Source organism: Abramis brama, assembly GCF_963993115.1.
Source record: "Abramis brama genome assembly, chromosome: 13".
Taxonomy (NCBI): Eukaryota; Metazoa; Chordata; class Actinopteri; order Cypriniformes; family Leuciscidae; genus Abramis; species Abramis brama.
In genome coordinates this window covers 7,004,353-7,031,031 of record NC_139975.1, presented here as the reverse complement: position 1 = coordinate 7,031,031, position 26,679 = coordinate 7,004,353, and the positions used below count along the sequence as shown (strand labels likewise).

Genomic DNA, 26,679 nt, shown 5'->3' with positions numbered 1-26,679 from the left:
TACATAGCTTATGGATATACAATTAAAATAGCTGGAGCAATTGCTTTGCGGTCAGGTGCCCTTTTTTAAAATAATAAAAAAAAACTGCTAAAAAACAAGATGGGTTTAGCAGGGGGAGTCGGATTTTTACAGCATTAAAATACGGACTGGTGAAATCATACTCCCCTCTCCAGCACAGGTGTATAAGGTCATAGACTCACCACACTACTGCCCCTGTCACATCTTGGTTTAGTGATTGTGTGGTGACAAAAGCATTTGATTGTAACTGCATTAAGATGGGTTTTCCAGGGGGAGTCGGATTTTCACAGCATTAAAATACGGACTGGTGAAATCACACTCCCCTCTCCAGCACAGGTGTATAAGGTCATAGACTCACCACACTACTGCCCCTGTCACATCTTGGTTTAGTGATTGTGTGGTGACAAAAGCATTTGATTGTAACTGCATTAAGATGGGTTTTCCAGGGGGAGTCGGATTTTCACAGCATTAAAATACGGACTGGTGAAATCACACTCCCCTCTCCAGCACAGGTGGATAAGGTCATAGACTCACCACACTACTGCCCCTGTCACATCTTGGTTTAGTGATTGTGTGGTGACAAAAGCATTTGATTGTAACTGCATTAAGATGGGTTTTCCAGGGGGAGTCGGATTTTCACAGCATTAAAATACGGACTGGTGAAATCACACTCCCCTCTCCAGCACAGGTGGATAAGGTCATAGACTCACCACACTACTGCCCCTGTCACATCTTGGTTTAGTGATTGTGTGGTGACAAAAGCATTTGATTGTAACTGCTTTTTTGCGCAGTGTGTTTTTTTCCATCTTGCTCAACCCAAAAAATATCTATCATAATACTAATATAATAAATATAATATTTATCATAAAACCAATTTCCAAGTAAAACCGTATTTTTTAATTATTATTAAGTTATGTTTATTATATTAATATATTAATATAATATATCATAAAACTAATTTCTAAGTAAAACTATATACATATATTGTAATTTTTATTAAATTATTATATTATATGAATTATTAAAATATTTTAAAATAAAAAATACATTGGATATTAAAAAATATAATCATAAAATTATTAAATACATTTTATTTGAATGTAGTAACATGTACAGTATACACTCACACAAAATGAGTTACAATCAACTGATTTCACCAGTCTGTATTTTAATGCTGAGAAAATCCGACTCCCCCTGGAAAACCTATCTTAATGCATCCATCCATCCATCCATCCATCTTCTTTCGCTTATCTGGGGCCGGGTCGCGGGGGCAGCAGTCTAAGCAGAGATGCCCAGACTTCCCTCTCCCTAGACACTTCCTCCAGCTCTTCCGGGGGGACACCGAGGCGTTCCCAGGCTAGCCGGGAGACATCTCCAGTGTGTCCTAGGTCTTCCCCGGGGTCTCCTCCCAGTGGGACGCGCCCGGAACACCTTCCCGGGAAGGCGTCCAGGAGGCATCCGGAACAGATGCCCGAGCCACCTCAGCTGACCCCTCTCGATGTGGAGGAGCAGCGGCTCTACTCTGAGCTCCTCCCGAGTGACCGAGATTCTCACCCTATCTCTAAGGGATCGCCCAGCCACCCTGCGGAGAAAGCTCACTTCGGCCGCCTGTATCCGGGATCTTGTCCTTTCGGTCATGACCCACAGCTCATGACCATAGGTGAGAGTAGGAACGTAGATTGACCGGTAAATCGAGAGCTTCGCCTTGTGGCTCAGCTCCTTCTTCACCACAACAGACCGGTACAGCGACCGCATTACTGCAGAAGCTGCACCGATCCGTCTGTCAATCTCCCGTTCCATCCTTCCCTCACTCGTGAACAAAACCCCAAGATACTTAAACTCCTCCACTTGAGGCAGGAACTCTCCACCAACCTGAAGTGGGAAAGCCACCCTTTTCCGACTGAGGACCATGGCCTCGGATTTGGAGGTGCTGATTCTCATCCCAGCCGCTTCACACTGAGCTGCAAACCATCCCAGTGCATGCTGAAGGTCCTGGATTGATGAGGCCAACACAACAACATCATCCGCAAAGAGCAGAGACGAAATCGTGTTGTCACCAAACCTGACACCCTCCGGCCCCTGGCTGCGCCTAGAAATTCTGTCCATAAAAATTATGAACAGAACCGGCGACAAAGGGCAGCCCTGCGGGAGTCCAACATGCACTGGGAACAAGTCTGACTTACTGCCGGCAATGCGAACCAAGCTCTTGCTTCGGTCGTACAGGGACCAGACAGCCCTTAGCAAAGGACCCCGGACCCCATACTCCCGGAGCACCCTCCACAGGCCGCCGCAAGGGACACAGTCGAATGCCTTCTCCAAATCCACAAAGCACATGTGGACTGGTTGGGCAAACTCCCATGAACCCTCCAGCACCCTGTAGAGGGTATAGAGCTGGTCCAGTGTTCCATGGCCTGGACGAAAACCACACTGTTCCTCCTGGATCTGAGGTTCTACTATCGGCCGTATTCTCCTCTCCAGTACCCTGGCATAGACTTTCTCATGGAGGCTGAGAAGTGTGATCCCCCTCTAGTTGGAACACACCCTCCGGTCCCCCTTCTTAAAAAGAGGGACCACCACCCCGATCTGCCATCCCAGAGGCACTGTCCCCGACCGCCATGCGATGCTGCAGAGGCGTGTCAGCCAAGACAGTCCCACAACATCCAGAGACTTGAGGTACTCAGGGACGGATCTCATCCACCCCCGGTGCCTTGTCACCGAGGAGTTTCTTGACTACCTCGGTGACTTCAGCTTGGGTGATGGACGAGTCCACCTCTGAACAAACTGTAACTAGCACAGAAGTCCAATAACTGAACACCGCTCGGGTTCAGATCAGGGGGGCCGTTCCTCCCAATCACGCCCCTCCAGGTGTCACTGTCCCTGCCCACGTGGGCATTGAAGTCCCCCAGTAGAACGATGGAGTCCCCAGTTGGAGCACTTTCCAGCACCCCTCCCAGAGACCCCAAGAAGGCTGGGTACTCTGCACTGCCGTTTGGCCCGTAGGCACACACGACAGTGAGAGACCTATCCCCGACCTGAAGGCGCAGGGAAACGACCCTCTCATTCACCGGGGTGAACTCCAACACATGGCGGCTGAGCTGGGGGGCTATAAGCAAACCCACACCAGCTGGTGAAATCACACTCCCCTCTCACGCCTCTCACCATGGGCAACTCCAGAGTGGTGAAGAGTCCATCCTCTCTCGAGGAGTGTGGTTCCAGAGCCCAAGCCGTGCGTAGAGGTGATCCCGACTATCTCTAGTCAGAACCTCTCAACCTCACGCACAATCTCAGGCTCCTTCCCCGCCAGCGAGGTGACGTTCCACGTCCCTAGAGCTAGTTTCCGTGTCCAGGGATCAGGTTGTTGGGGCCCCCGCCTTCGACTGCTGCCCGATCCTCTCAGCACCGGGCCCTTACGGTCCCTCCTGCAGGTGGTGAGCCCACGGGAAGGCGGCCCCACGTTGCTCCTTCAGGCTGAGCCTGGCCGGACCCCGTGGGCCCCCCACCAGGCGCTCGCATATGAGCCCCAACCCCGGCCACCAGGCGCTCGCATACGAGCCCCAGCCCCGGCCACCAGGCGCTCGCATACGAGCCCCAACCCCGGCCACCAGGCGCTCGCATATGAGCCCCAACCCCGGCCACCAGGCGCTCGCATACGAGCCCCAGCCCCGGCCACCAGGCGCTCGCATACGAGCCCCAACCCCGGGCCTGGCTCCAGGGTGGGGCCCCGGCTGCACCATACATTAATGCTGTGAAAATCCGACTCCCCGTGGAAAACCCATCTTAATGCAGTTACAATCAAATGCTTTTGTCACCACACACAATCACTAAACCAAGATGTGACAGGGGCAGTAGTGTGGTGAGTCTATGACCTTATACACCTGTGCTGGAGAGGGTAGTGTGATTTCACCAGTCCGTATTTTAATGCTGTGAAAATCCGACTCCCCCTGGAAAACCCATCTTAATGCAGTTACAATCAAATGCTTTTGTCACCACACAATCACTAAACCAAGATGTGACAGGGGCAGTAGTGTGGTGAGTCTATGACCTTATACACCTGTGCTGGAGAGGGGAGTGTGATTTCACCAGTCCATATTTTAATGCTGTGAAAATCCGACTCCCCCTGGAAAACCCATCTTAATGCAGTTACAATCAAATGCTTTTGTCACCACACAATCACTAAACCAAGATGTGACAGGGGCAGTAGTGTGGTGAGTCTATGACCTTATACACCTGTGCTGGAGAGGGTAGTGTGATTTCACCAGTCCGTATTTTAATGCTGTGAAAATCCGACTCCCCCTGGAAAACCCATCTTAATGCAGTTACAATCAAATGCTTTTGTCACCACACAATCACTAAACCAAGATGTGACAGGGGCAGTAGTGTGGTGAGTCTATGACCTTATACACCTGTGCTGGAGAGGGGAGTGTGATTTCACCAGTCCGTATTTTAATGCTGTAAAAATCCGACTCCCCCTGCTAAACCCATCTTGTTTTTTAGCAGTTTTTTTATTTTAAAAAAGGGCACTTGACCGCAAAGCAATTGCTCCAGCTATTTTAATTGTATATCCATAAGCTATGTAAGATGTAAAATTGAAAGAATGAATAAAATAAATAATGCTTTTTAGGGCCCTAATGTGCTGGAAAATAACTATTAAAAAGATGTCTAAGGTTTCTTTACATTCTTAGCTTTAACCCTTTCACGCATAGTGGTCACTACAGTGGACAGCTATTAAAAAAAATCATTTTCTTGAATTTGCACGGGTTTTTATGGCAAAGTTGCACATCAGCCTCTTCATTGGACCCTGGTGCATCATCCTATACATTGCAACCAAGTGGCAAGCCGTTGTGTTTCGATTTTTTCCCCCTCCAAATCAAGATGGCCAAGGGTCAGTCAGACATGCCAAGTTGCTCCGGAATATCCACCCATTCCTTCTTTCCTAGGAGACTCTTGTAGGTAAAAAAAATATTGCAGCATCAAGCAATATCTAATGAGTCATATCACAGTAAAATTTTCCAGGTTTTGATTTTAGATTGAGAGAAAACTCTGATTAATCACATGTCCACTGTAGTGGACGTCATGCATCAATTGCTATATTTCAGCTACAATTCACAATTATAATGTGAATATTGTTTTTGAAACTGTGCAGTGACTTTTTTTACTGTAAATAAATGTATTTGTATTATTAGAATGTAATTTTCATTGACATCGAAAAAAGTCATGTGATTACGTAATGTATGGCACTTGTAATGCATTACTTGTTAGATCAAAAAGTAATCTGATTTCGTGATGCACGTTATTGTAATGGTTTTTTTACTCATAACATCAAAAAGTAATCTGATTATGTAATGCATGTTACTTGTAATGCGTTTCCTTACTCATAACATCAAAAATTAATCTGATTATGTAATGCGCGTTATTGTAATGTTTCTTTACTCATAACATCAAAAAGTAATCTTATTATGTAATGCATGTTACTTGTAATGCGTTTCTTTACTCATAACATCAAAAAGTAATCTGATTATGTAATGCATGTTACTTGTAATGCGTTTCCTTACTCATAACATCAAAAATTAATCTGATTATGTAATGCGCGTTATTGTAATGTTTCTTTACTCATAACATCAAAAAGTAATCTTATTATGTAATGCATGTTACTTGTAATGCGTTTCTTTACTCGTTACATCAAAACGTAATCTGATTAGGTAATGCACATTACATGTAGTTAATTACTTGTTAGATCAAAAAGTAATCTGATTAGGTAATGCATGTTACAATACATTACTCGTAACATAAAAAACAAATCTGATTACATAATGCATGTTACTTTTAACACATTACTTTACTTGTAACATCAAAAAAGTAATCTGAATGCGTTATGCATGTTACTTGTAATGCGTTACCCCCAACACTGATCATTTCAGATGAGATTGAAAAAACTTATCGCTAGGTTTTCTCAGAGGAGGGCTATGATAGAAATGTGCATGTCCATCTTGAACATAATCAGAATTATCAGCTAATAAGGGTAAATCTCCATACTCTGGTGCACTGGAGGGACCATCTGAGTGGTTTCCACAGTTGTACCTTGACAGGCTGTAGAAAATTCTGATGGAATCACGTCCTCATGTTCTGATATCAAAGATACGCGAAGTGCAACTTGTATGAAGTTGTATGAAGCCTTTGCAATATTTTGCATTTATATTTTTTGTATATATCTTATAGTTTTCACATGATTTAATATAATTGTATTGATTAGTTTGTTAAATTCACATACTTTATCTGTTTGATTATTGTCTTATATTTAATACAGTATATCTTCAGTTTAAACCATAACCGCATGCTGTCCACTCAAGTGGACATCTGAAGATCTCTTTGAAAAATTTGTTAAAAAAAATAAAATAAAAATCAATTCTTGTTTTCCATGCCCTAAGAGCAATAAAAACACAGGAAAAAAAAAAATCCTGACTGAGGTTATCATAATTCATGCATGAAAGGGTTAAGTGTCAATTATCACTAATAATTTGTTTTATTTCTATTTTAAGACGCAATTAAGCAAAAAACAAACAAACAAAAAGACAGGTATTTGCCTCATATATCTACAATATGTATTTGATGAACTCTTAAAGCCTATCTTCGTGAAAAAAGGTTAAATATTATTATTTTTAATGACATTCATGTGCAATGGGGAGAGTAATACAATATTTTACTATGAACCACAGCATGTTTAACACACAAACGATAAGTTCAGTTAAATTAAGTGAAATTAACAGTTTTGTTTTGATAGCTGGAGCTTTATTCCTTACCCGTCGAAGTTTATAGTTTGAATCGATCTGGCATGTTTTTTTTTTTTGTTTTTTTTTTGCATCTTTTATCCACACTAGTTCACTTTCTGTTAATTTATTTAAGTGTTGACAAAGCTTCCATGCAGGATCTGGGTGCTTGTTGTGTGAAAAATCGATCGATAAACGGATATATGGCAAAGGAAGTGCATTTAAACTCGCTTGCGCGTGCACGCGAAGGGGAGTGCGATTTGTTTGGGGAGTCGGATTTCGGTACAACACCGGTTCCTGGGAAACTTTTATTTTGAAATATTAGTTTCACGGTTCACATAATAAAATACCAACATCAAACCAGGCTGATTAAATACGTTAAAATATGCAATGAGAGTTACAGAGCATAGTTCAGGGTTGTATATTTGTATATACAGTAATCATAAAGATGTGGAGATTGAAAACCCTCCATCACAAAGCAAGTGGATCTGCCAGTGATTTGGAGGAGTTTAAACGCAAGAGAAGAGAGTTTGAGAAAGGTGTGTACAGTATGTGAGTGTTGTACTATTGGGCCTCTATATTATTTTAACCCTGTCATGTTGATTTTACTACGCTTTAATCAATTCTTGACACTCTCATCCATCCATAGCTCTTAGACAGGCACGTAGAGACAGACTGCTCATCAGTAAGAGACTCCTGCAGAATGTGGATGAGGAAGACTCTGTGGAGACTGGCTCCACCTCTCTGTCACCTGAACAGGTGAGTCTTCAGAGAGAAAAGCTCATTTATTTCTCTTCCTCAATAAACTAAAAATATTGTTACATATGTCACATAGCTTGTGTATTTACTGTGTGTTGTATGTATAACATTAGGTCAGAGAGTTGATACGTGGAGTCCAGTCTGGGGGTGAGGAGAAAGCAGTTCGTCTTGCATCTCTAAGAAAAGCACTGAGAAACCCAGAGACCCAACTCACTTTCATTAAGTATAACCTCAAAACCAATACGGAGCTTACTCCATCTTTTTTAAGGAGGCCTATATAATATTTCACAGTATCAAGTGCTGTTATTCCGTCTAAATAATTGGATAGCCATGTAGCCATAAATACTGTACTTACTAATGCAGTGCCTCTATTTCCTTCAGATCCGAGAACAGCATGCACATGTTGATCGGGCAGCTCAGTGCTCATAATGCCCAGTGTCAGCTGGAAGCAGCACACTGTCTCCATGAGCTGTCCCAGTCTACTCATCCCAGCGTAGGTCAGGCCTGTCTGCCTGCGGGCCCGTACCTCCTCACCTTCCTCTCCAGCCAGAGCACCAAGCTAACGGTCAGTGAGTTACTGCTGTAAAGTCAGTGTCAGAGGGATCGATCATTCCTCATGAATTTGTCTCTTTTGTCTTTTCCTTTAGGAACTCTGTTTATACACTCTGGGAAATCTGTGTCCCGACAGCGCTGTAGTTAGAGAGAAGCTTCTAGCTCAGGGAATCGTTTCTGCACTGGCAAACTGTATTCACGTAAGCTCATTTGGGTTACTAGTATTAAACGATCACTTTTGTGCCTGTTAACTCTTGCTGGTTTTAATCAACCTGGCTTTCAAACACAAGTCTTAGCATACGGATGATGGTGCATTCTTATAGGATGAATCTCACAAAAACGTTTTTTTCAACATTTTGCATGATGAAAATTACGATTTTTAGGGCAATTTTAATATGACCAGATACTTTCCTTTTGTGGATTTTTAAAAAATATTATATTCAATTGTGATTTTCATTACTAAAATAGATTCATATTTTACTTTTTTATTTCTCATATTATAGTAATGAGAATTTTTTGGGGGGAAATATGCTTAATAATTGTAATGCAAAGAAATTATTAAATAAATAATAAAGAAAAAATCTCACAATGCACAACATACACTCTGTGTCTGTGTCTGGATCTGTGTGTGTGTGTGTGTGTGTGTGTGTGTGTGTGTGTGTGTGTGTGTGTGTGTGTGTGTGTGTGTGTGTGTGTGTGTGTGTGTGTGTGTGTGTGTGCGTGCAAGTATGTATACGTACATGCAGTGTGTGTGACTGTCTATCTATCTGAAATATTAAAAAAATGTCTTTCTTTTGATTTTGGGGTGAAATGTGACCGGGTGATTTCTCTGTTCTAGAATCAGAGGCATAATCTGGCAGTGGTGGAGGCGGTTGGTTTCACATTGTCTCAGCTACTACAAGCCAAAGACGCAACTGAAAAAATCATCCCGTAAGTGACCAGAGCTTGTGACATTAAGATTTTCAGTACAACCCCTGGCAAAAGTTAGAGGATGTTCACCTAGCTTTATTACTTTATAGCAAATAAACATATAATGGCATGTTTTTTTCCAAATCAAGTAGAGGGTGCTAAAAATGCTAATTAGTTACCAGTTAAAAGAGATTGAATTTAGGCTGTCATAAAAGTGAGAGGGAGAGTGAGAAAATACTAATTGTGGGTTTTTTTGTGTGAAGATTTAATAATTTTGTCCTCAACATTGAGCAATTCCATTCTTTTTTCCTCTACTTGATCTGGAAAAAAATTGAGGTGTTTCATAAAGCCAGAATGTTAAGCTATTGAACAAAAAATTGTTTTGGTGATTTGTTTATTTGCTAATAAAGTAAAAAATCTGGGAACATCCTCTAAGGTTGGTGATTCCATAACTTTGGCCTGGGGTTGTATGTGGAACAAATGAGCTGAGGTCTCGAAATGCTGAAATTGCTACAGTTTACTCTAAATTGTTGATGGCAACGACAAATAGGATATTAATCTCAACATGCCACTCTTTTTGTTTTTTAAACCCCAGAGCGGTCATGGCTTCGGAAATAGTCCCTCATGTGATCTCAGCATTGACTCCAGATCCTGAGTTTGGTTTTGGGCCAGCGATCGAGTGTATGTGGTGTTTGCACTATTTAGTCAGCAGGTGTGGCCTTTTCTCCTTTCATACTTTTTACTCAACAAAAACAGAATGATGGAGAATTGTTCTAAACATGTTTAGAGCCAGTTCTGCAAGATAACGTAAATTCTGGAACAAAAGGTGACTAGTGGGTAAAAAAACTATTTGATATATGACATGACGTTTGTGTTTTGCTTGCAGTAATTTGGATAACTCGATGCTGATTGCACAAGGCGCCCTCTCACAATGCAGTGCTGTTTTGATCACACTAGGAGGCGCTGTTGCTCTAGGAAACCTTGAGGGTGGACTGGAGTTGGTAAGCCATCACAGCAAAATATTTATTATCTACATCACCTACATGAGTCATTTTAAATTGGCATGTTCACTGAATAGAAACAGTGCCTATTAGGGCTGCACGATTATGACAAAAATCATAATTGTCGATTATTCCCTTGAAATTGTAATTGCGATTATTAATTACGATTATCATAATTTACATTGAATATATATATATATATATATATATATATATATATATATATATATATATAGACATATATATAATGTATATATAGACATATTATTATACATGTTTACTTTAAAATTTGTGAACACACACACTGTCCCCCTTTACTTAACATACACAAAAAAATTTGAAAGAATATAACTAATAGTAAAGACTACTAATAAATAAACATTAGGCCTATGCTAAAGCTATTAAATAGCAGTCCCAAACTAGCTTTTGTTAATACAATGTTGGTATGAGCCACCACAGTCATTTAAAAATATAAAAAAATAACACAAAGTGAAAATAAAGTGGCATTTTGGGGTTAATATTGAAATGACAGTTACCATGGTGAATAGGCCTACACAATATTAACAAGAACTGTTAATGAAACATGGAAACTGCTCCTGGCGAATAGAATGAAAATCATCCCTGCATGCAAATCCTTCTCAGCTAACACACGACGTACCATTAATGTGATTTATTGGTATTTTACTTTTATTTCGTGACTTACTAATTTACAACGTAACAACGTTGCATGCTCGTAGTTTCCTTTGCACTTAAACACAGCGCGCGCCGCCGCATTTGCGCGTGCAATTGAAGAGTGTGCGCTACGAGCACAGTAGCCTATAACGGCTGACAGGACAGGAACGTCCGTTTTTCTGAGGTGAAAGACTTTATTTCAGCGTACATATACGTCACTGCCTGGTAGTTCCTATTGTGCCGGGTTTTCTGAAGTAGTTGTGATTCGCCTCTCATAACATGCTCTAAATGCACGCAGAGTGGATTTTTTTTTTTTTTTTTTTTTTTTTTTTTGTAATCGCGGCTTTGAACGATTACGTAATCGTGGGATCCATAATCGTAATCGCGATTAGAAATTCGATTAATTGTGCAGCCCTAGTGCCTATATTCATATATAATCCAACTATCAATGCTGTTATAAAAAATTCTTACCATTACATTATTTCTTGAATCTCATGAAGCATAGTGGAATTGTGGTATAGATGCTGATGCAACGTCGTGGTTAAGCTTTCATACAATAATATTTGACCTTCATCTCTCAAACAGTTCAAATTGCACAGTTCATCAGCAAGTTTATAAGGTTCCTGATGAGTCTCTCATCCTCTGAAAAGCTCATAGAACTCATACTGCTTTCCTTTGGACCCTGACTTTTGTTTTTGCTGTGCAGCTCATTTGGCCTCTTCTGCGTTGCCTTGGTAACCTGCTGGTCAGTGGAGGTGACGTAATGCCAGAGGACACTCGTCTCCTCGCTGCGCTGTGCGTCTTCAGTCAGACTTACCTTCACCTTCATCCTGCTCTGTCCAGAGAGAGCCTGTGGGCGCTCAACAACCTCACCGGTGAGCAGGGCATTAGCATGCATTTGCTCAAAATGATTTCCATCTCAATTAACTCAGCAGTAAAGCTCAAACTAAAATGTATTTATTGGAGAAAACAAATTTCTCACAATTATGACCACGATTTGTACATTTGTACAATTTGATTTTCTTTTCAGTCGGTTCAAGTGGGTTCTGCTCTGGCCTGCTGCTCCTCAACATGGTTCCCATATTAATCCAATTTCTGTCTTTTTCGAAAGGAATTAACACAATGGTGAGGAACAGGCATGCATATATACATTACTCTAACATAAATACCTACATTTTTGGACTCCGACCTACTATGAGGTGTATATACACAGTACTGTGCAAAAGTCTTAGGCGCATTAGTATTTTCACCCAAAAAATGGTTTTAAGCCAGTTATTTATATCTCTTGCTGTATGTCAGTAGGAAGTCTACATTTCCAAACATTCATTTTGCCATTAATTGTAATAATCCAGTGAGATTTTTGTATGCACAAGGAATCTGACAACAGCCAGTTATGATCCACGCAGAGATCTGATCTCACCATCGTCGAGTTTATCTGTGATTACATGAAGAAACTGAATAAATCCAGGAGAACTGTGGCAACGTCTCTAAGACGCTTGAAGAAACCATCCTGCAAAGATACAGTACTGTGAAAAGTTCTAGGCACTAAAAATGCTGTAAAGTGAGGATGCTTCCAAAAATAATGTTATAAATGGATATTAATATTTGGTGTGAGCACCCTTTGCATTTAAAACAGCTTTTGTCCTGATACACTTGCACATAGTTTTTCAGGTATCTTTGCAGGAAGGTTTCTTCAAATGTTTTGGAGACGTTGCCACAGTTCTTCTAAATTTAGTCTGTCTCCATTTTTTCGGAGTTTAATCACAGATAGACTCAATGATGGTGAGATCAGATCTCCGTGTGGATCATAACTGGCTGTTGTCAGACTCCTTGTCACTGGATTATTATAACTAATGGCAAAATGAATGTTTGGAAATGTAAACTGATATTTCCTACTGACACATACAGTAAAATATATTAATAATTGTCTTAAAACAATTTTTTTAGGTGAAAATACTAATGTAACCATATAATGGTTAATATATAATAATAAAAGTTTTATCTCCCTGCTGCTTTAGTCTACTATACTCATATTCACAAAAACATGTGCGTTTCGATAACATGCACATCTAACGTTCTCACAACCATTAATGTTTGTACAAGGCACTGAGAGTTCTGGGCAATATCGCGCATCATGGCACAGAATACTGTGTTGGTCTGACACAAGCAGGGCTGCTCAGCGCCCTCTGTGCCACACTCAAGATGGCCGAGCCGGAGGTGGTGACGCTGAGCCTGGAAGTGCTGTACATGCTGCTATCCAGCGGCCCACAGGTGAATGTCATCATATAAGAATCCTGTCTCACTTAAACACTCTTGTTAACCTTTAGCGGTTAAAAAACAAAACTGCATGCATTTTGATTGTGCGGATGAATAAGACCCTTCATAATAGATCATGCTTTACAATAAACTATGTTAGAGAGCTAGGAATGGCAATTTATCTGTTTAATAAAATACATTACTCACCTGTTGAGTGATAAACACCATCTCTGCATCGCTTTTATAACATTTCAAATCCTTCAGTTCTCGCCATCTCCAAAAAGCCAAGCCAGTGTTGATTCTGGTTTTATTACGAACTCTGTCTCATTCTCTTTTTGCCAGCAGACTTTTCTTCTTCTTCTCTCAAACGGGTGATTCTCTGGAGGTTGGAGATTTAGCTGCTCCATGTCAATCTTTCTCACTCGTTTTGACAACTAACCTATGCCTAATCTACATAATGTTTAATATTTTGAATTAGTTTTAGAATTTAATTGTAAATTATTTTGTATTTTTGTCATCTTTATTCGTTTTTTATGTCTACGAAGTGTTTATGAATTTTCATTTTAGCTATATTTATTTTCATACATCAAGTTAAACTAAATGAAAATGACAAGTGCTGCATGGGCAACTAGCTGAATTTATTTTATTTCAGTTAACTTTTATTTTATTTACATTTAAGTATGTTTTTTTATGGTTTCAGTTTTAGTTAACTATAATAAACCTGCATTTAAAATCACTTTACATTGATCTATGTATGAGGATTCATGACAGGCAAATTGAATTGAAGTGCTCCTGCTCGTAACAGGTGATTGAGGAGTTTACGAGGGTAAATGGTGTTCCTCTGCTGGAAGCGATTCAGTATAACAGTGAAGAAGAGCAACGTCTCAAAGCTGCCTACATTCTCGATCATCTCTTCCCTTCTTTCTCTGAGGTCAGTTCTGCATTTACCTGTTCATTTTTATGGGCATATTATAAGGTAGGAATCACCATTATTTTTTCTTTTCTTTTTTTAAAGGTGGAGAGTCTTTCATCATAACACCAATGACAGAATTGCAAAGATGTATTTTTTCTCTTCCATTTTTTTTTCCAGTTTCTCTTTTCTTTAAGCATTCAGTTATGCAAGTGTGCAGCAAATAAATTACTTTTTTGCTGCTTATGTGAAGCATGACCTTTTTTTTTTTTATGTTCAGACTGACCCATGGATGCAGTGGTTCAATGGTTTAGCCATGTGCCCTAGTAAGTGCACAGTTGGATTTTGCCATGTCTTCAAAATTCACTACAGGAGTTATAAAACCCTCATATCATTGTGACAACAGCAGAGCACAAACACAAATACTGTTTAAGATTCATGGGCAATAAGTTAATTTTTTTTCCCCTTCTCAATTCACGCAGTCATTAACTCCGTAGTTAATGACTGCGTGAATTGAGAAGGGGAAAAAAAAGTCAATTATTTTGTGTGACAAAAGAGTACATTTAGAGCCTGGTTTAAATGTTTATTTTATGCATTATATATCTAGTTCTTTATAATAATGTACTGTTTTATTGTGGATGGGTCAACGAGTGTTGACTGTATATGTTTTGTTATCTTAAACCCCCGAAATGTCAGGTGGTGCAACTGTCCGAACAAATTAACAGACTAAGAAAACTATTTAAAATGGTATCATTTTAGGTTTGAAACCTTTTATATAAACAACCTTTATAAATATCAGTAGTTTTAGAGCTGTTGAGATAATTGAAAAAAAAATTTGTCCAGCAATTTGTATATTCTCATAATGTCAAAGTGGCAACTGCAAACATGGCTCTTTTATTGTGAATAGACAAGGTAATAACAGTAAACATGATAAGGCATCATCCAGAGGAGCTCAACTGATCCTTGTGGCAGAATGAAAAGGTTTGTAGATCTCTCTCAAGTACTGGTAAAAACTGCTCATTTCCAGTATGGGTTGGTTCTTGGTTGGTACAATTTCCATGTCAGGTGTTACAACTACAGTATATATACACATACAACTATTTGGCTATACCGCCTGATATAAAAAATATACACTTTGAAATGTTATTTAACTTTTGAAACTTGTTTTAAACACATTGTTCATGACTCAAAAATATGCATTACATTAGTTTTGAAAGGGTTTTTAATGTGTGTGTTGTTTTTTTTTTAAATAAATTTTTTTTGAAGCTTTATTTCAATTACCCAGATATATTGAATTGTTATATTACAATATGTATCCAGGATCCCTGAAATTACTGCACTATTATTCACAAATATGCAAGTGATGAACGGCTAGATCAACTATTTAAATGTAATTTTTTATTTTATGCCATATATATCTATATATATAGATATCTAAAATGTATCGTTTTATTATTAGTGTAAATAAAGAGTTGATCTATTGAAAACAGGTAAGTTAAACAGCAGCTGTATGTCTGATATGAAACACTTTGTCCTTTTATGTAACAGCGCTGTTTAGGCGTTATGAAAGCGCAGAACATGACCACAGCCGACCCGCGCGTGTCCATGAATGAAGGTGACACCATTATTTGTGTTTAATCCGCTGATTTATGACTAATGAGATTTACAGCACGTTTGATCAGTTTGTCTGCTAAGCTACACGTTTCCCTTGAGTTTGTTGTTGTTGTTTTTAGCATTGCAGCTAAGCTAGTAGCATGAGTGGAAAGTGAATTTCTCTCACACGAACTGATCATTTGATACTAAACATTTGTCAGATGGTTTAAGACACCGTTTACAAACGTTTTAAGATCGTATACTATTTGGCATAGAAATACACTTGAGATTTTTTGGTTACATTAGCTACCGGCAAATTTGAGTTACTTTTCAATGGCTGTGTCTCAAACCAAGAGAGCTGACTACTTAGACAGCTTTTTAAGCTTTTTAGTTACGAGACAGCCGTGTTTGGTGCAGAAAATGATCACTAGATTTTTGCATCTAACGTTACTCGGTTTATTATTTATTTGTCATAGATTACTATTGGATAAATTGTTGTTCAGATTTATGATGTTTAGTTAATGTAGATGTTTGGACAAGTTAATGTAGATGTTTGGACTGGAAACGCATGCATTGCATTACCTTAATTTGGTGTGTATGTGGTCCTGAAGTCCTTAAAAATCTACAATGTGGAGGCCAAACTTGACTAATAATGTCCACACATAACTATACAAGGGTTTAGGGTGTAGTGATTGTAATTAAGATTCATTTAAGAACATTAGGGCCCAGTTTCACAGACAGGGCTTAGATTAAGCCAGGATTAGGCTTTAGTTCAATTATGACTTTTTTAAACGTGCCTTAAAAGAAAACTTTACTGGTGTGCATCTCGAGACAAAACAATGGCACTGACATATTTTAAGATATGGCAGAGCAAGTTGCTTTGAGTTATAATAACAGCTCAAACATGCATTTTAGTCTGGGACTAGCTTAAGCCTTGTCTGTGAAAACGGGGGTAGATGTCAAAGAAAGGCCTAAAATGTGATATAAAACATGATATGTTTTTGTGTAATCTCTTGTGTCCATTCAGGATCTCCTGCAGAGCTGCTGACCGCCTGCATTTCAATGGGATCCTGCTGAGCGGTACGTAGTCACACCAAAACACAACACGCATTCAACATGTAAAGCTTCACTCAAACAAAACATGCATTCATCATGATAAAACCTTACTCAAACGAAATGTGCATTCAGCATGATAAAGCTTCAAGCTAACACAACATGCATTGAACACAATCAGGTTTTGTCCAATCGCAGCAAGCGTTCATCGTGATAAAGTTTCATCCAAACACAACATGCATTCAGCGTGCTAAAACTTAAAGACAACATAATAAAGCCTCACTCAGACAGGCCACATTCAACATCCTGAAACTGCAACCAAACGCAGGATACATTGAATATGCTGAAACCGCAGAAAAATATCAAACAAAACATCCAAAAAACGAATTTCTCTTACCATAATAAAGATCTGATTTAGTTATATGTTTATTATCTGTGCTAACATAACATATCTCTCCCCTGTTTTTCAGATTCATCTATATTGAGTTTATTTCTGAGCATCATGCTGTTGATGGGTCAGCTTCGTTTCTGTCAGAGTTGTTTTTGGTACTGTAAAAGTTCTCAGAGGCTGTTCTCACTCTGTACTGCGCAGAGGTACGCACCACCAAACTTTATTTATCTGTTAAATATGGATGAAACATGTTTTTCAGCAGGAATAATACATGCAGCTGCCAGGATCAAAATAGTTTAGCTCAAATGCTCAAAACAAATTTGACACGTCACTACGAAAAGTGAATTTCTTACTCTGTATTTTTGTCTTGTTTTCCAGTACAAATATCTAAACATTCTTTAATCAAGATACTTTTACTTGAGCAGCTAAATTAGATTTTACATAATATTTTCAATTATGTAATATAATATAATATTTAAAAAATATATATATTTGATTTTTTTATTTTTTATTAAGTGAGTTAATGCTTAAATCAAGAAAAAGGTCTGCCTGTGGGACAAGAGAAATAAACTTAATTTCAAGTATAAATTCTATAAAGTCTTTTTAAGTATAAATTTATCAGAAAACGAAGACTTCATATCTTCATATCATTTTTCTTCTCAATTAAATGTATTATTTAGATGGTTAAAATACTGAGTAAGAAATTCACTTTTTGCATTGAGATTTTGTGAGGAGAGAAAATCTTAAGTTGTCTAAAATAGACTTGAAACTAAAATGTACTTGAATTTACTTGATTTCATATGTCTGAATGTGAGCTGATATTCTTTAAAGTGTGAATTATTGTTCCTGATTCAGAGCATTTATGTAAATGCATCCTTCAGAGCTGATGTCGTCATATCTATAGACCAGAATATTATAGAAACATCTGTCACCTAACAACAACCAAAAACACCATAGCAACACCCTGGCAACCACCAAGAAGATCCTAGGACCATAGCAACAAGCACCACCCACATTTTTGATGGAAAACATAAAAAAATATTTTTGACATTGTTCTGATCAGGCTGTCATATTAGTCAAACATAAATTATTTTGTAAATTATTATTATTATTATTATTATCATCAGGGGCATAAGATTATTAGATTTGGCTGCAGTTGTTTATTATTATTATTATTATTATTGTTGTAGAGAAACTTTTTTAAATCTTACCATCATGAAGACAGTGTTGAGAATTTGTTTTAATCGTCTCTCATTCTGTTTATAGGTCATCAGCCAATTACTATGAACTTCTCGGGGTGAAACCGGACGCTACGCTGGAACAAATTAAGAATGCATTTTTCGACAAGTCCAAAAAGGTTAATTTCTCGTGATTATGCTGTCATTTTAGAGTCATACTGACTGAGTTGGTCTGACACCTATTCATGCACATTAAAGGCACATCCACAGTAAAGTCAATAACTATAACTACAACATTTTAATAATCGTTCTAATAATTCTATGAGAATAGGGAAGACCACAACACAACTATAACAATAATGACACAGAGGAACAATATAGTTGGAATCACTTTCAGATTTTTTTTTTTCCAGCTGAAGAATGGTGGATCAGCCAATCAGAATCCATCCTGCTTTAAAGAGAATTTAAAGTGACAGACGGCAACATAACTGCAACGCACCTACAGTATAATAACCAGAACGTTATCAACCGCCGATATAAACACTAATATGGTTCTTTTTATAGTTATCACTCTTGGTTTTGAACGGGCCTTAACATCGGTTTAACCATTACATTTTATTTTATTTAATGTATCATCTATACTTGGAGAATGGAAGGGGAGTTAGCAATATGCATGCAAAATATGCATAAAATTGCAATGTATTTGCCAGTTTGCATTTAATTTATCAAAAAATTAGACAGATCCTCAGAATTTCTTCTCTGATACATAGTTAATCCATAGTGTTAAAAAAGTTGAAAATGATGTATGGTTGTACAAAAATGATGCCTAGTTATTTACCTCCTCACCCCTAGAGGGAGCTGTTCAGTTGTGTCAGAGAGACTGTTGTCTGTTCCCATAGTCTTAAATATTTAGGCATTTATTCTTGTATTTTTTTATGGCTATAATTTGTCTCAAACTGAAGAAATTCAATATATGTTTCAGGGCTACAGTTTCACAGGAAACAAACAGAAGGAATAAGAGAATTATGCATGTGTCTGTGAGAAAGAGATTGAGAATGAGAAACGTCTGTTTACGGGTCAAGGAGGCAGAGTGACGGCAGGATAGAACCAAGTGTGTGTGTGTTTATGTGTGTGTGTGTGACAGGAGATGAGGGTACAAGCCGGGGATATGGGTGCTTTGTTTCCATGTCAGAAGCAGATAAAAAGTCATAAAAGGTTTATGAGCCATGTGACATACAGAACAAGTGAGAGCAGGAAGGTGAAAAGGTCATAAAGATGAGTCTTTTGGCATTTTTTATTCATTAAATATGAGACATGCATTAATCTGATGGTCTTTATTCAGTGTTTTTATGAATTCAATGGATTAAGGATACTATATTTTTGTATTTCAGTCCATGTTCCTTTGATTGTCTGGCATGATAAGTATCAAGTTATAATAATGAAATAATTTTTTAAGTTTTGAATAATAATAATATCATTGTTTTAAGTTCTTATTTGTCACTACATGTGAAGTAGTGAACATGTGAAGATGTAATTTCTGCTCTAGTAGCAGCAACATCAAAAAGCCTTTGTAGAAAATATAAATGAACTAACAGTGAAATTTACAATCCAGTCAAGATCAGTCATTAGCATTCACACAGCGATACAGTAATTAGTCATGCATGCTTTGGCAAGTGTCACTTCTAATATTACAAGGGACAAACTTTTATTCCCTCCATCCCCTTTTTCTTTTTTTCCTTCAGTGTCACCCAGACAGTGACCCCTCCAATCCCGGCCTGCACACTCAGTTTGTGCACCTGAACGAGGCGTACAGGGTGCTGAGCAGAGACGTTTCCAGACGGGACTATGACCTCAGGCTGAGGTACCAGAACTCTGGAGGTCCGTCCTTCAGAACCTCCTCCAGCTCCACCAACAGCCCCAGGTGAGCAGCAACTGGGAGACTGTTAGCTCTATAATCAACCAACTTGACTTTATTAAAAGGGATTTTACTGAATTGTGAAAGTGGGCATTTTATACCAACATGAAGGCTATAACATTGCTATATATAGAAAACCAGGGGCCTCATTTTTAAAAACACACATACTATCATATTTCATATGTCAAAAGTGAAGAAAAAAATTGACATCGATAAAGGCAGAAACAAACTTATGCATGTGGCAACAAAAGCATGCATATGAACTTTTTTGGCGCTCATGTAGCAGTATTTAAATGAATTCAACATTTGTTTATTAAACTTTAAAGATAATTAGGCTATCACATTATGCATTAATATAATTATATGCACAAATGGGCAACATTTTGACTATTTTGTGATAATTACATATATGAATGATTTCCTGAAAATAATATATGCCTACACACACAAACAGAAACCAGGCCTTTCCTACCACACATACATTTTCTGACAGTGCTCTTGGATTTCTTTGCCCACTGATCATATGTGAGTTACACATTACGCTTGAATTTGAGATGAACTGTAATTTATAAAAAGGGTCGCATTTAGGAACTTTTTTGTGCATACAGATGTTTAAGAAATTGCTCATAGGAACATTTCGGAAACTGTCATATGTTCACACTTCAGATTATTATACGCACATCTTTATAATTGAGGCCCCAGAATATCATAGAGACTTAGGGATGGGCTCTTTTGACTAGAACCAGTTAGAAACCACCCAGAACACCCTAACATCATGGTGGCGAGATTTGCACGGACAAGAACTTGACCCGTTTTGTTCAGAGAAGTTTGTACATTTTTATGACAGGTTATGAATTTTTTTTTAGTCCATATAGAAAAATGTGCTCTGTTGTATAATTCACAATAAGAGCAAAGATAATAGAATCACCTGTCATGATGACTTTTATGATACTTCTGGGTATACGTGTTACAAAAAGATTATGGCTCAGTGGCTAAAATGCCTGCTTTCTGTCTCTGTGTTTCTCAGTGCGGAGGCCACAGAGAGCATGCGCTATTGGGAGCAGTTCAGACAGGCCCAGCCTCAGGAGAACACGGCTGAGGAGTGGGAGAAGAGAAAGAAACGGAACATGCGTTTGGTGGGCTATTGCGTGCTCACCATGCTAATCAGTCTCTCCGCACATTACTTTGGGTTCAGGTGAGACCTAATCATATCACACTAAGGTGCACATAGTATTGAGGTCAGCATGCATAGCGGTTCATCCTAATATTTTTCAACACATTCTGAATGATGCTGTGCTGATAAGTGAGTGTTTTGCAACTGTTTGTATGAAACACAGTGCAAAATGTTTTTCTTTTGTTCGTGCATCGGTTTTCTGATGAGTGCGTGATAATGGTGTGTTGTTTTTGAAAGGCATATTGTCTGTCCCAGAGCCAGACAAACCCCAGTAGAGTGTGTTCACTGGTTTCCCATAATCCCTGATGTTTAGTTATGCTTTCCAGTATCAGTTAAATGTTTTTACACCTTGAATTCAGGCGACTGAGATTAAGTATCTTCTGTAAACAGACACTGCTCGGTTGACGCGTAGCAGAAGTGCACTTGAAATGTTTTGAAAAATGATCAAATGTTTTATTGTCCATGTGCCCTTTTAAATGTGACCCTAAAGTTATGTGGGCACCTCGTGGATGTCTGTTCACCCCTCCAAATATATATGTTGGCAGTAAATCTGTTCACCTTTGACCTCTTGGCTGGTCTGTCATGCAGGAAACTGGAAGAGGTCCATAATAACTTCATGGATGAGAAGGACAGAGTCATCAGTGAGATCTACAATGAATCCAAAGAAAGAGCCAGGTGGGGAGCACTTTGAAGTTGCACATGTAGCCTCAGGAGGCGCATCAGAGGTTTTGAAAGCAAAAGCGGGAGCATTTTGAAACTATTTCAAATGTAAAGGAGAGTAGTTGTGGGACAGGGTAAGAGGATTATAGGTTCATCTCATGTTCATTTGACAGCCTTATTGGATTTGTACTTTATTAGCAACTCATTCATTAGGTTGAAGTACTGAAGGTTGTTGTCACCACAGTAATTCAAGAGCACATTTTAAGTGTGTTCAACAGGACTGCGCACTTGCGATTTGGTTGTCGAATATTTGAGTACTTGTGTAAATCATGTTTCTTATTTGAATACAATTTTGCGGTGAAAAATGTTTCGTTTAGTTTATTAGTTTATAATGACGTGGACAGTCCCTTTTGATAAAAAGAGCAGCTTTAGCCTCTACGGCTAATTTCCAGCTGTAGTCCCCGGCCAGTTGGTAGTGGACATACATCAAATAAAATACATTACAATTATATTTACAGCAGGGCTAAGCAAGAGGGAGTAATTAATGTAGTAATTATAATTATAATAATGCTAAATTGCATGGTGCTGCCATATTGAGGGACCAGAATATCATAAATCAGACTTGCACAGGGATTCCCAAACGTTTTTGTCAGCCGAACCCTTAAAATATGTACTTGAAGCACCCAGTGAGATTTTGTTAATATTATAATACATTTGGATCTTCACAGTTCTCTGATATCAGTTGATCATATGACAGGCAAGTAAATAGATAAAATATTTAAAAATAAGTGTTTTATTTTGAATTTGTAGCTGGACTTTAAAGTGGACTCAAACCTCTTTTTAGTTGAATCTCAGTCCACATTACATTCACACTGGTGTTTTAGGAACCCAATCATCTTGAAGAATAATAATAATAATAATTATACTTATTATTATTATTATTATTATTATTATTATTTAGTGCTGTCACATATATACAGTCGTGGCCAAAAGTTTTGAGAATTACATAAATATTGGAAATTGGAAAAGTTGCTGCTTAAGTTTTTATAATAGAAATTTGTATATACTCCAGAATGTAGAATACAAGTAGAATATTGTGGCTACTAAGATTGCACCTAAATCAACAATTTATAGGATTATCAAGAACTTCAAGGAAAGAGGTTCAATTCTTGTTAAGAAGGCTTCAGGGCGTCCAAGAAAGTCCAGCAAGCGCCAGGATCGTCTCCTAAAGAGGATTCAGCTGCGGGATCGGAGTGCCACCAGTGCAGAGCTTGCTCAGGAATGGCAGCAGGCAGGTGTGAGCGCATCTGCACGCACAGTGAGGCAAAGACTTTTGGAAGATGGCCTGGTGTCAAGAAGGGCAGCAAAGAAGCCACTTCTCTCCAAAAAAAACATCAGGGACAGATTGATCTTCTGCAGAAAGTATGGTGAATGGACTGCTGAGGACTGGGGCAAAGTCATATTCTCCGATGAAGCCTGTTTCCGATTGTTTGGGGCATCTGGAAAAAGGCTTGTCCGGAGAAGAAAAGGTGAGCGCTACCATCAGTCCTGTGTCATGCCAACAGTAAAGCATCCTGAGACCATTCATGTGTGGGGTTGCTTCTCATCCAAGGGAGTGGGCTCACTTACAATTTTGCCCAAAAACACAGCCATGAATAAAGAATGGTACCAAAACACCCTCCAACAGCAACTTCTTCCAACAATCCAACAACAGTTTGGTGAAGAACAATGCATTTTCCAGCACGATGGAGCACCGTGCCATAAGGCAAAAGTGATAACTAAGTGGCTCGAGGACCAAAACGTTGAAATTTTTGGTCCATGGCCTGGAAACTCCCCAGATCTTAATCCCATTGAGAACTTGTGGTCAATCCTCAAGAGGCGGGTGGACAAACAAAAACCCACTAATTCTGACAAACTCCGAGAAGTGATTATGAAAGAATGGGTTGCTATCAGTCAGGATTTGGCCCAGAAGTTGATTGAGAGCATGCCCAGTCGAATTGCAGAGGTCCTGAAAAAGAAGGGCCAACACTGCAAATACTGACTCTTTGCATAAATGTCATGTAATTGTCAATAAAAGCCTTTGAAACGTATAAAGTGCTTGTAATTATATTTCAGAACATCACAGAAACAACTGAAAAAAAGATCTAAAAGTATTTTAGCAGCAAACTTTGTGAAAACTAATATTTGTGTCATTCTCAAAACTTTTGGCCACGACTGTACATATACATACATACATGCATACACACACACACACACACACATATATATAAAACTATATACAAAAACTTTTGTTAGATGCGATTAAACGATTTGACAGCACTATTGCTATTGTTGTTTACCTAATAAATCTCATTCTATCATATATATATATATATATATATATTATTGATACAATTATAATAATGTTATTTTACATATTTTTTTAAATATTTATTTTACATTAATGCTAAAATTCATGTCAAATTCTTCACTTTCAAACATTCAAACTTTTACAAGCATTTAACATTTCAAATCTTTCAACTTTTATTTTGGTAGAAATAATCTGTCTTCAAAAATGTTGGAGATTATGCAAATAAAAATTGACTCGCAGCACATGCAGAGATGGAGTTCGCTTTATTTACTGTGAACCAAGAAGCTCTGAGATGCTGAAAACAGCGGATCATGAGCTACTCATGTGTGCACTGAACACAGTGCCACGCTTCACTCTGAAACACTCAGACTGTAGTTAATTTCATCACAGCCTTTTATTTGACAATTGCACTCAGCTATTTCACGATTATTGTGACATTCAGACCCATTTTTTATTATAATTTTACATTTGAAATAATTAATTCCTAGCTTTTCATTAACTAATGTGCGAACCCACATTTGGGAAACCCTGCCCTAGCATAATACCAGAGATTTTTGCATGGATTAACACTCTTCTTAAGAAATTGTAAACATGTTATTTGATCATGCTGCTTTCTGTTTTTTCCTCTAGAGTGAATGGCTTTAAGAAGCAGCATGAGATCTTGAGACAGAAACATGCAGAGTTCCTGGAGAGATACAAGATCCGCAGTAATGGAGAAGAGAAGTAAAGCAAGGAAAAGACAGATCTAGAGGAAGCTCATCGCACAGGGTTATGGAGGGAGTGCAGGTTGTGGATGAATGTGAATTGTATTTTGTGTCAATAGTTTTTATAAATTTTTCTAGGGTCACGTTGTGTCAGATCCATGAATAAGGTTCTCAGACGCTCACTGCATGTTTCAAAATATTAGCTTTTTTTTTTGCATGCAGTAATATTTTTACCTGTTTTTTTTTTTTCTAGCCTGTTCTTTCACCCAGCTCTGTCAGATAAGGTCACAGAGGGTGCAAGGGAAATTAGGCTGATTATAGGAGACCATGGCTCCTCATCAGGTGTTGAAAACACCTGTACATTTACTGTATTGCCTGCATTTTAGGCGACGTTGTAACTGCACCTGGAAAGGGTGTTATGGAAACATTGCATTCCTGATAAAGTAGTTCATCAAAACACTGAAAACACTGTACATTGTGCACTTTGTTAAGCTCAGTGTGTGTGTGTATGTGTCGCAGAGTTTCTCATGGAAAAATGTCCTAAAGATGGACAGATCAGTGCTCTCCAGTGTGACTTATTTCAGGTGCTGGCTATTCTCCAGCCTATTGAATGCAACATCAGATTTTCTTTCTGGAAAAGGAAGTAAATGGTGCTTTGGCAAGTAATGAGACGTTTCTTTCCCCAATGTAATAGATCTAGGCTGCATATCAAATGCATTTCCTACAAGTTATTATATAAGAATTATAAAACAAGATTATATTAAACAAGTCATTTATCATGGATTCAAACTCTGGGCAGACCCTGGCTATCACAAGGCATAGCTCTGCAAATGAAGTCCTCTTAGATATCCAAATGAAGTCTTCTTAGATAGCCATATCATTGACTTATTTAAAGATTGGATATGTTTTTTTTTTAGGGTTTTACATTTAATGTAAATTCTGCAATAGTCAGTAACTTTAAATTACCAGTGCGCCTTCATTATTAAAAATCAAATATTGATTGTGTGTGGAATAACTCTAATGCAAGCCTTAATGTCATTGGTTTTTGTGGCAATGAATAATTAAAGATGATATGGATCTCAGTTATGTAACTAAGTTCTTCATCTGAATGCATGTGTGTGTTTCTGCAGATTTCTGCAAACTCCTCCACTGTTCTTGCACAATACTGTTCAAAAGTTTGGGGTCGCTAAGAATTTTTTTTATATTTTTGAAAAAAGTCTCTTAAGCTTACCCAAGCTGAATTTATTTGATCAAAAATACAAAATCACATTTTAATACTGTAAAATATTTTTTATATATATTTAAAAAAATAAAAAAATAATTCCTGTAATGGAAGAAATTAAATTTTGAAAACAGTTGTTCTGCTTCATATTTTTGTGGATTTCAGACATACTTTTTCAGGTGTCTTTTATGAATAGAAAGTTCAAAAGAACAGCATTTATTTGAAATCTTTTGTAACATCATAAATGTTTTTGCTGATACTTTTGATTAATGTGTTCTTGCTTAAATGAAAGTATTTTTTTATTTTATTTTAAGAAACAATCTTATTGACCCCATACTTTTAAATGTTAGTGTACTTCTCCCAGAAGGTAAGCAACACTTTTGCTATTGCTCAAACTTGGGGTTAGTGATTTGAGCAAAACCCTGAGTATTAAACCTTGCCGGGTAAGTAGTCTGACCAACACTTTTTGCTTCATGTACGATAAAACAGCCTAAAACATCCCACATACTTCAATTACTGGTTATTGTTTATTGTCCCACTTTTTAACTCCTCTTAGCAAACAAAAACGTCAGCTACGTCATTCCCAATTAGCGATGTT

The 26,679-nt window shown here is 38.1% G+C and overlaps 2 protein-coding genes across 2 annotated transcripts; both read left to right on the top strand.

Moving 5' to 3' along the window:
- The first annotated feature begins 7,121 nt into the window (after nt 1–7,121).
- On the top strand, nt 7,122–14,087 carry tmco6 (transmembrane and coiled-coil domains 6). The gene is made up of 13 exons (XM_084133236.1): nt 7,122–7,321; nt 7,432–7,541; nt 7,655–7,764; nt 7,923–8,106; nt 8,189–8,293; nt 8,932–9,023; nt 9,598–9,714; nt 9,889–10,003; nt 11,382–11,550; nt 11,706–11,800; nt 12,779–12,946; nt 13,737–13,862; nt 13,947–14,087. Exons 1-13 carry the CDS (start codon nt 7,231–7,233, stop codon nt 13,965–13,967), a joined length of 1,503 nt encoding a protein of 500 aa, XP_083989362.1. The 5' UTR covers nt 7,122–7,230; the 3' UTR covers nt 13,968–14,087.
- A 1,302-nt stretch (nt 14,088–15,389) lies between these two features.
- dnajc4 (DnaJ (Hsp40) homolog, subfamily C, member 4) lies at nt 15,390–25,941 on the top strand. The gene is made up of 8 exons (XM_084133247.1): nt 15,390–15,456; nt 16,462–16,514; nt 16,958–17,081; nt 18,145–18,235; nt 19,799–19,977; nt 20,999–21,166; nt 21,734–21,820; nt 24,786–25,941. The coding sequence occupies exons 3-8, from the start codon at nt 16,990–16,992 to the stop codon at nt 24,880–24,882; spliced, it is 714 nt and encodes a 237-aa protein (XP_083989373.1). The 5' UTR covers nt 15,390–15,456; nt 16,462–16,514; nt 16,958–16,989; the 3' UTR covers nt 24,883–25,941.
- Nucleotides 25,942–26,679: the final 738 nt, after the last annotated feature.

Bases quoted from the DNA above. Each gene is read 5' to 3' on its own strand.
- tmco6 (XM_084133236.1), top strand. From the start codon at position 7,231: ATGTGGAGATTGAAAACCCTCCATCACAAAGCAAGTGGATCTGCCAGT. The intron at 7,542-7,654 runs GTGAGTCTTCAG...GTATAACATTAG, and splicing joins CCTCTCTGTCACCTGAACAG to GTCAGAGAGTTGATACGTGG. The intron at 11,551-11,705 runs GTGAGCAGGGCA...TTTTCTTTTCAG, and splicing joins GGCGCTCAACAACCTCACCG to TCGGTTCAAGTGGGTTCTGC.
- dnajc4 (XM_084133247.1), top strand. From the start codon at position 16,990: ATGCTGTTGATGGGTCAGCTTCGTTTCTGTCAGAGTTGTTTTTGGTAC. The intron at 19,978-20,998 runs GTGAGCAGCAAC...TGTGTTTCTCAG, and splicing joins AGCTCCACCAACAGCCCCAG to TGCGGAGGCCACAGAGAGCA. The intron at 21,821-24,785 runs GTGGGGAGCACT...TTTTTCCTCTAG, and splicing joins GAATCCAAAGAAAGAGCCAG to AGTGAATGGCTTTAAGAAGC.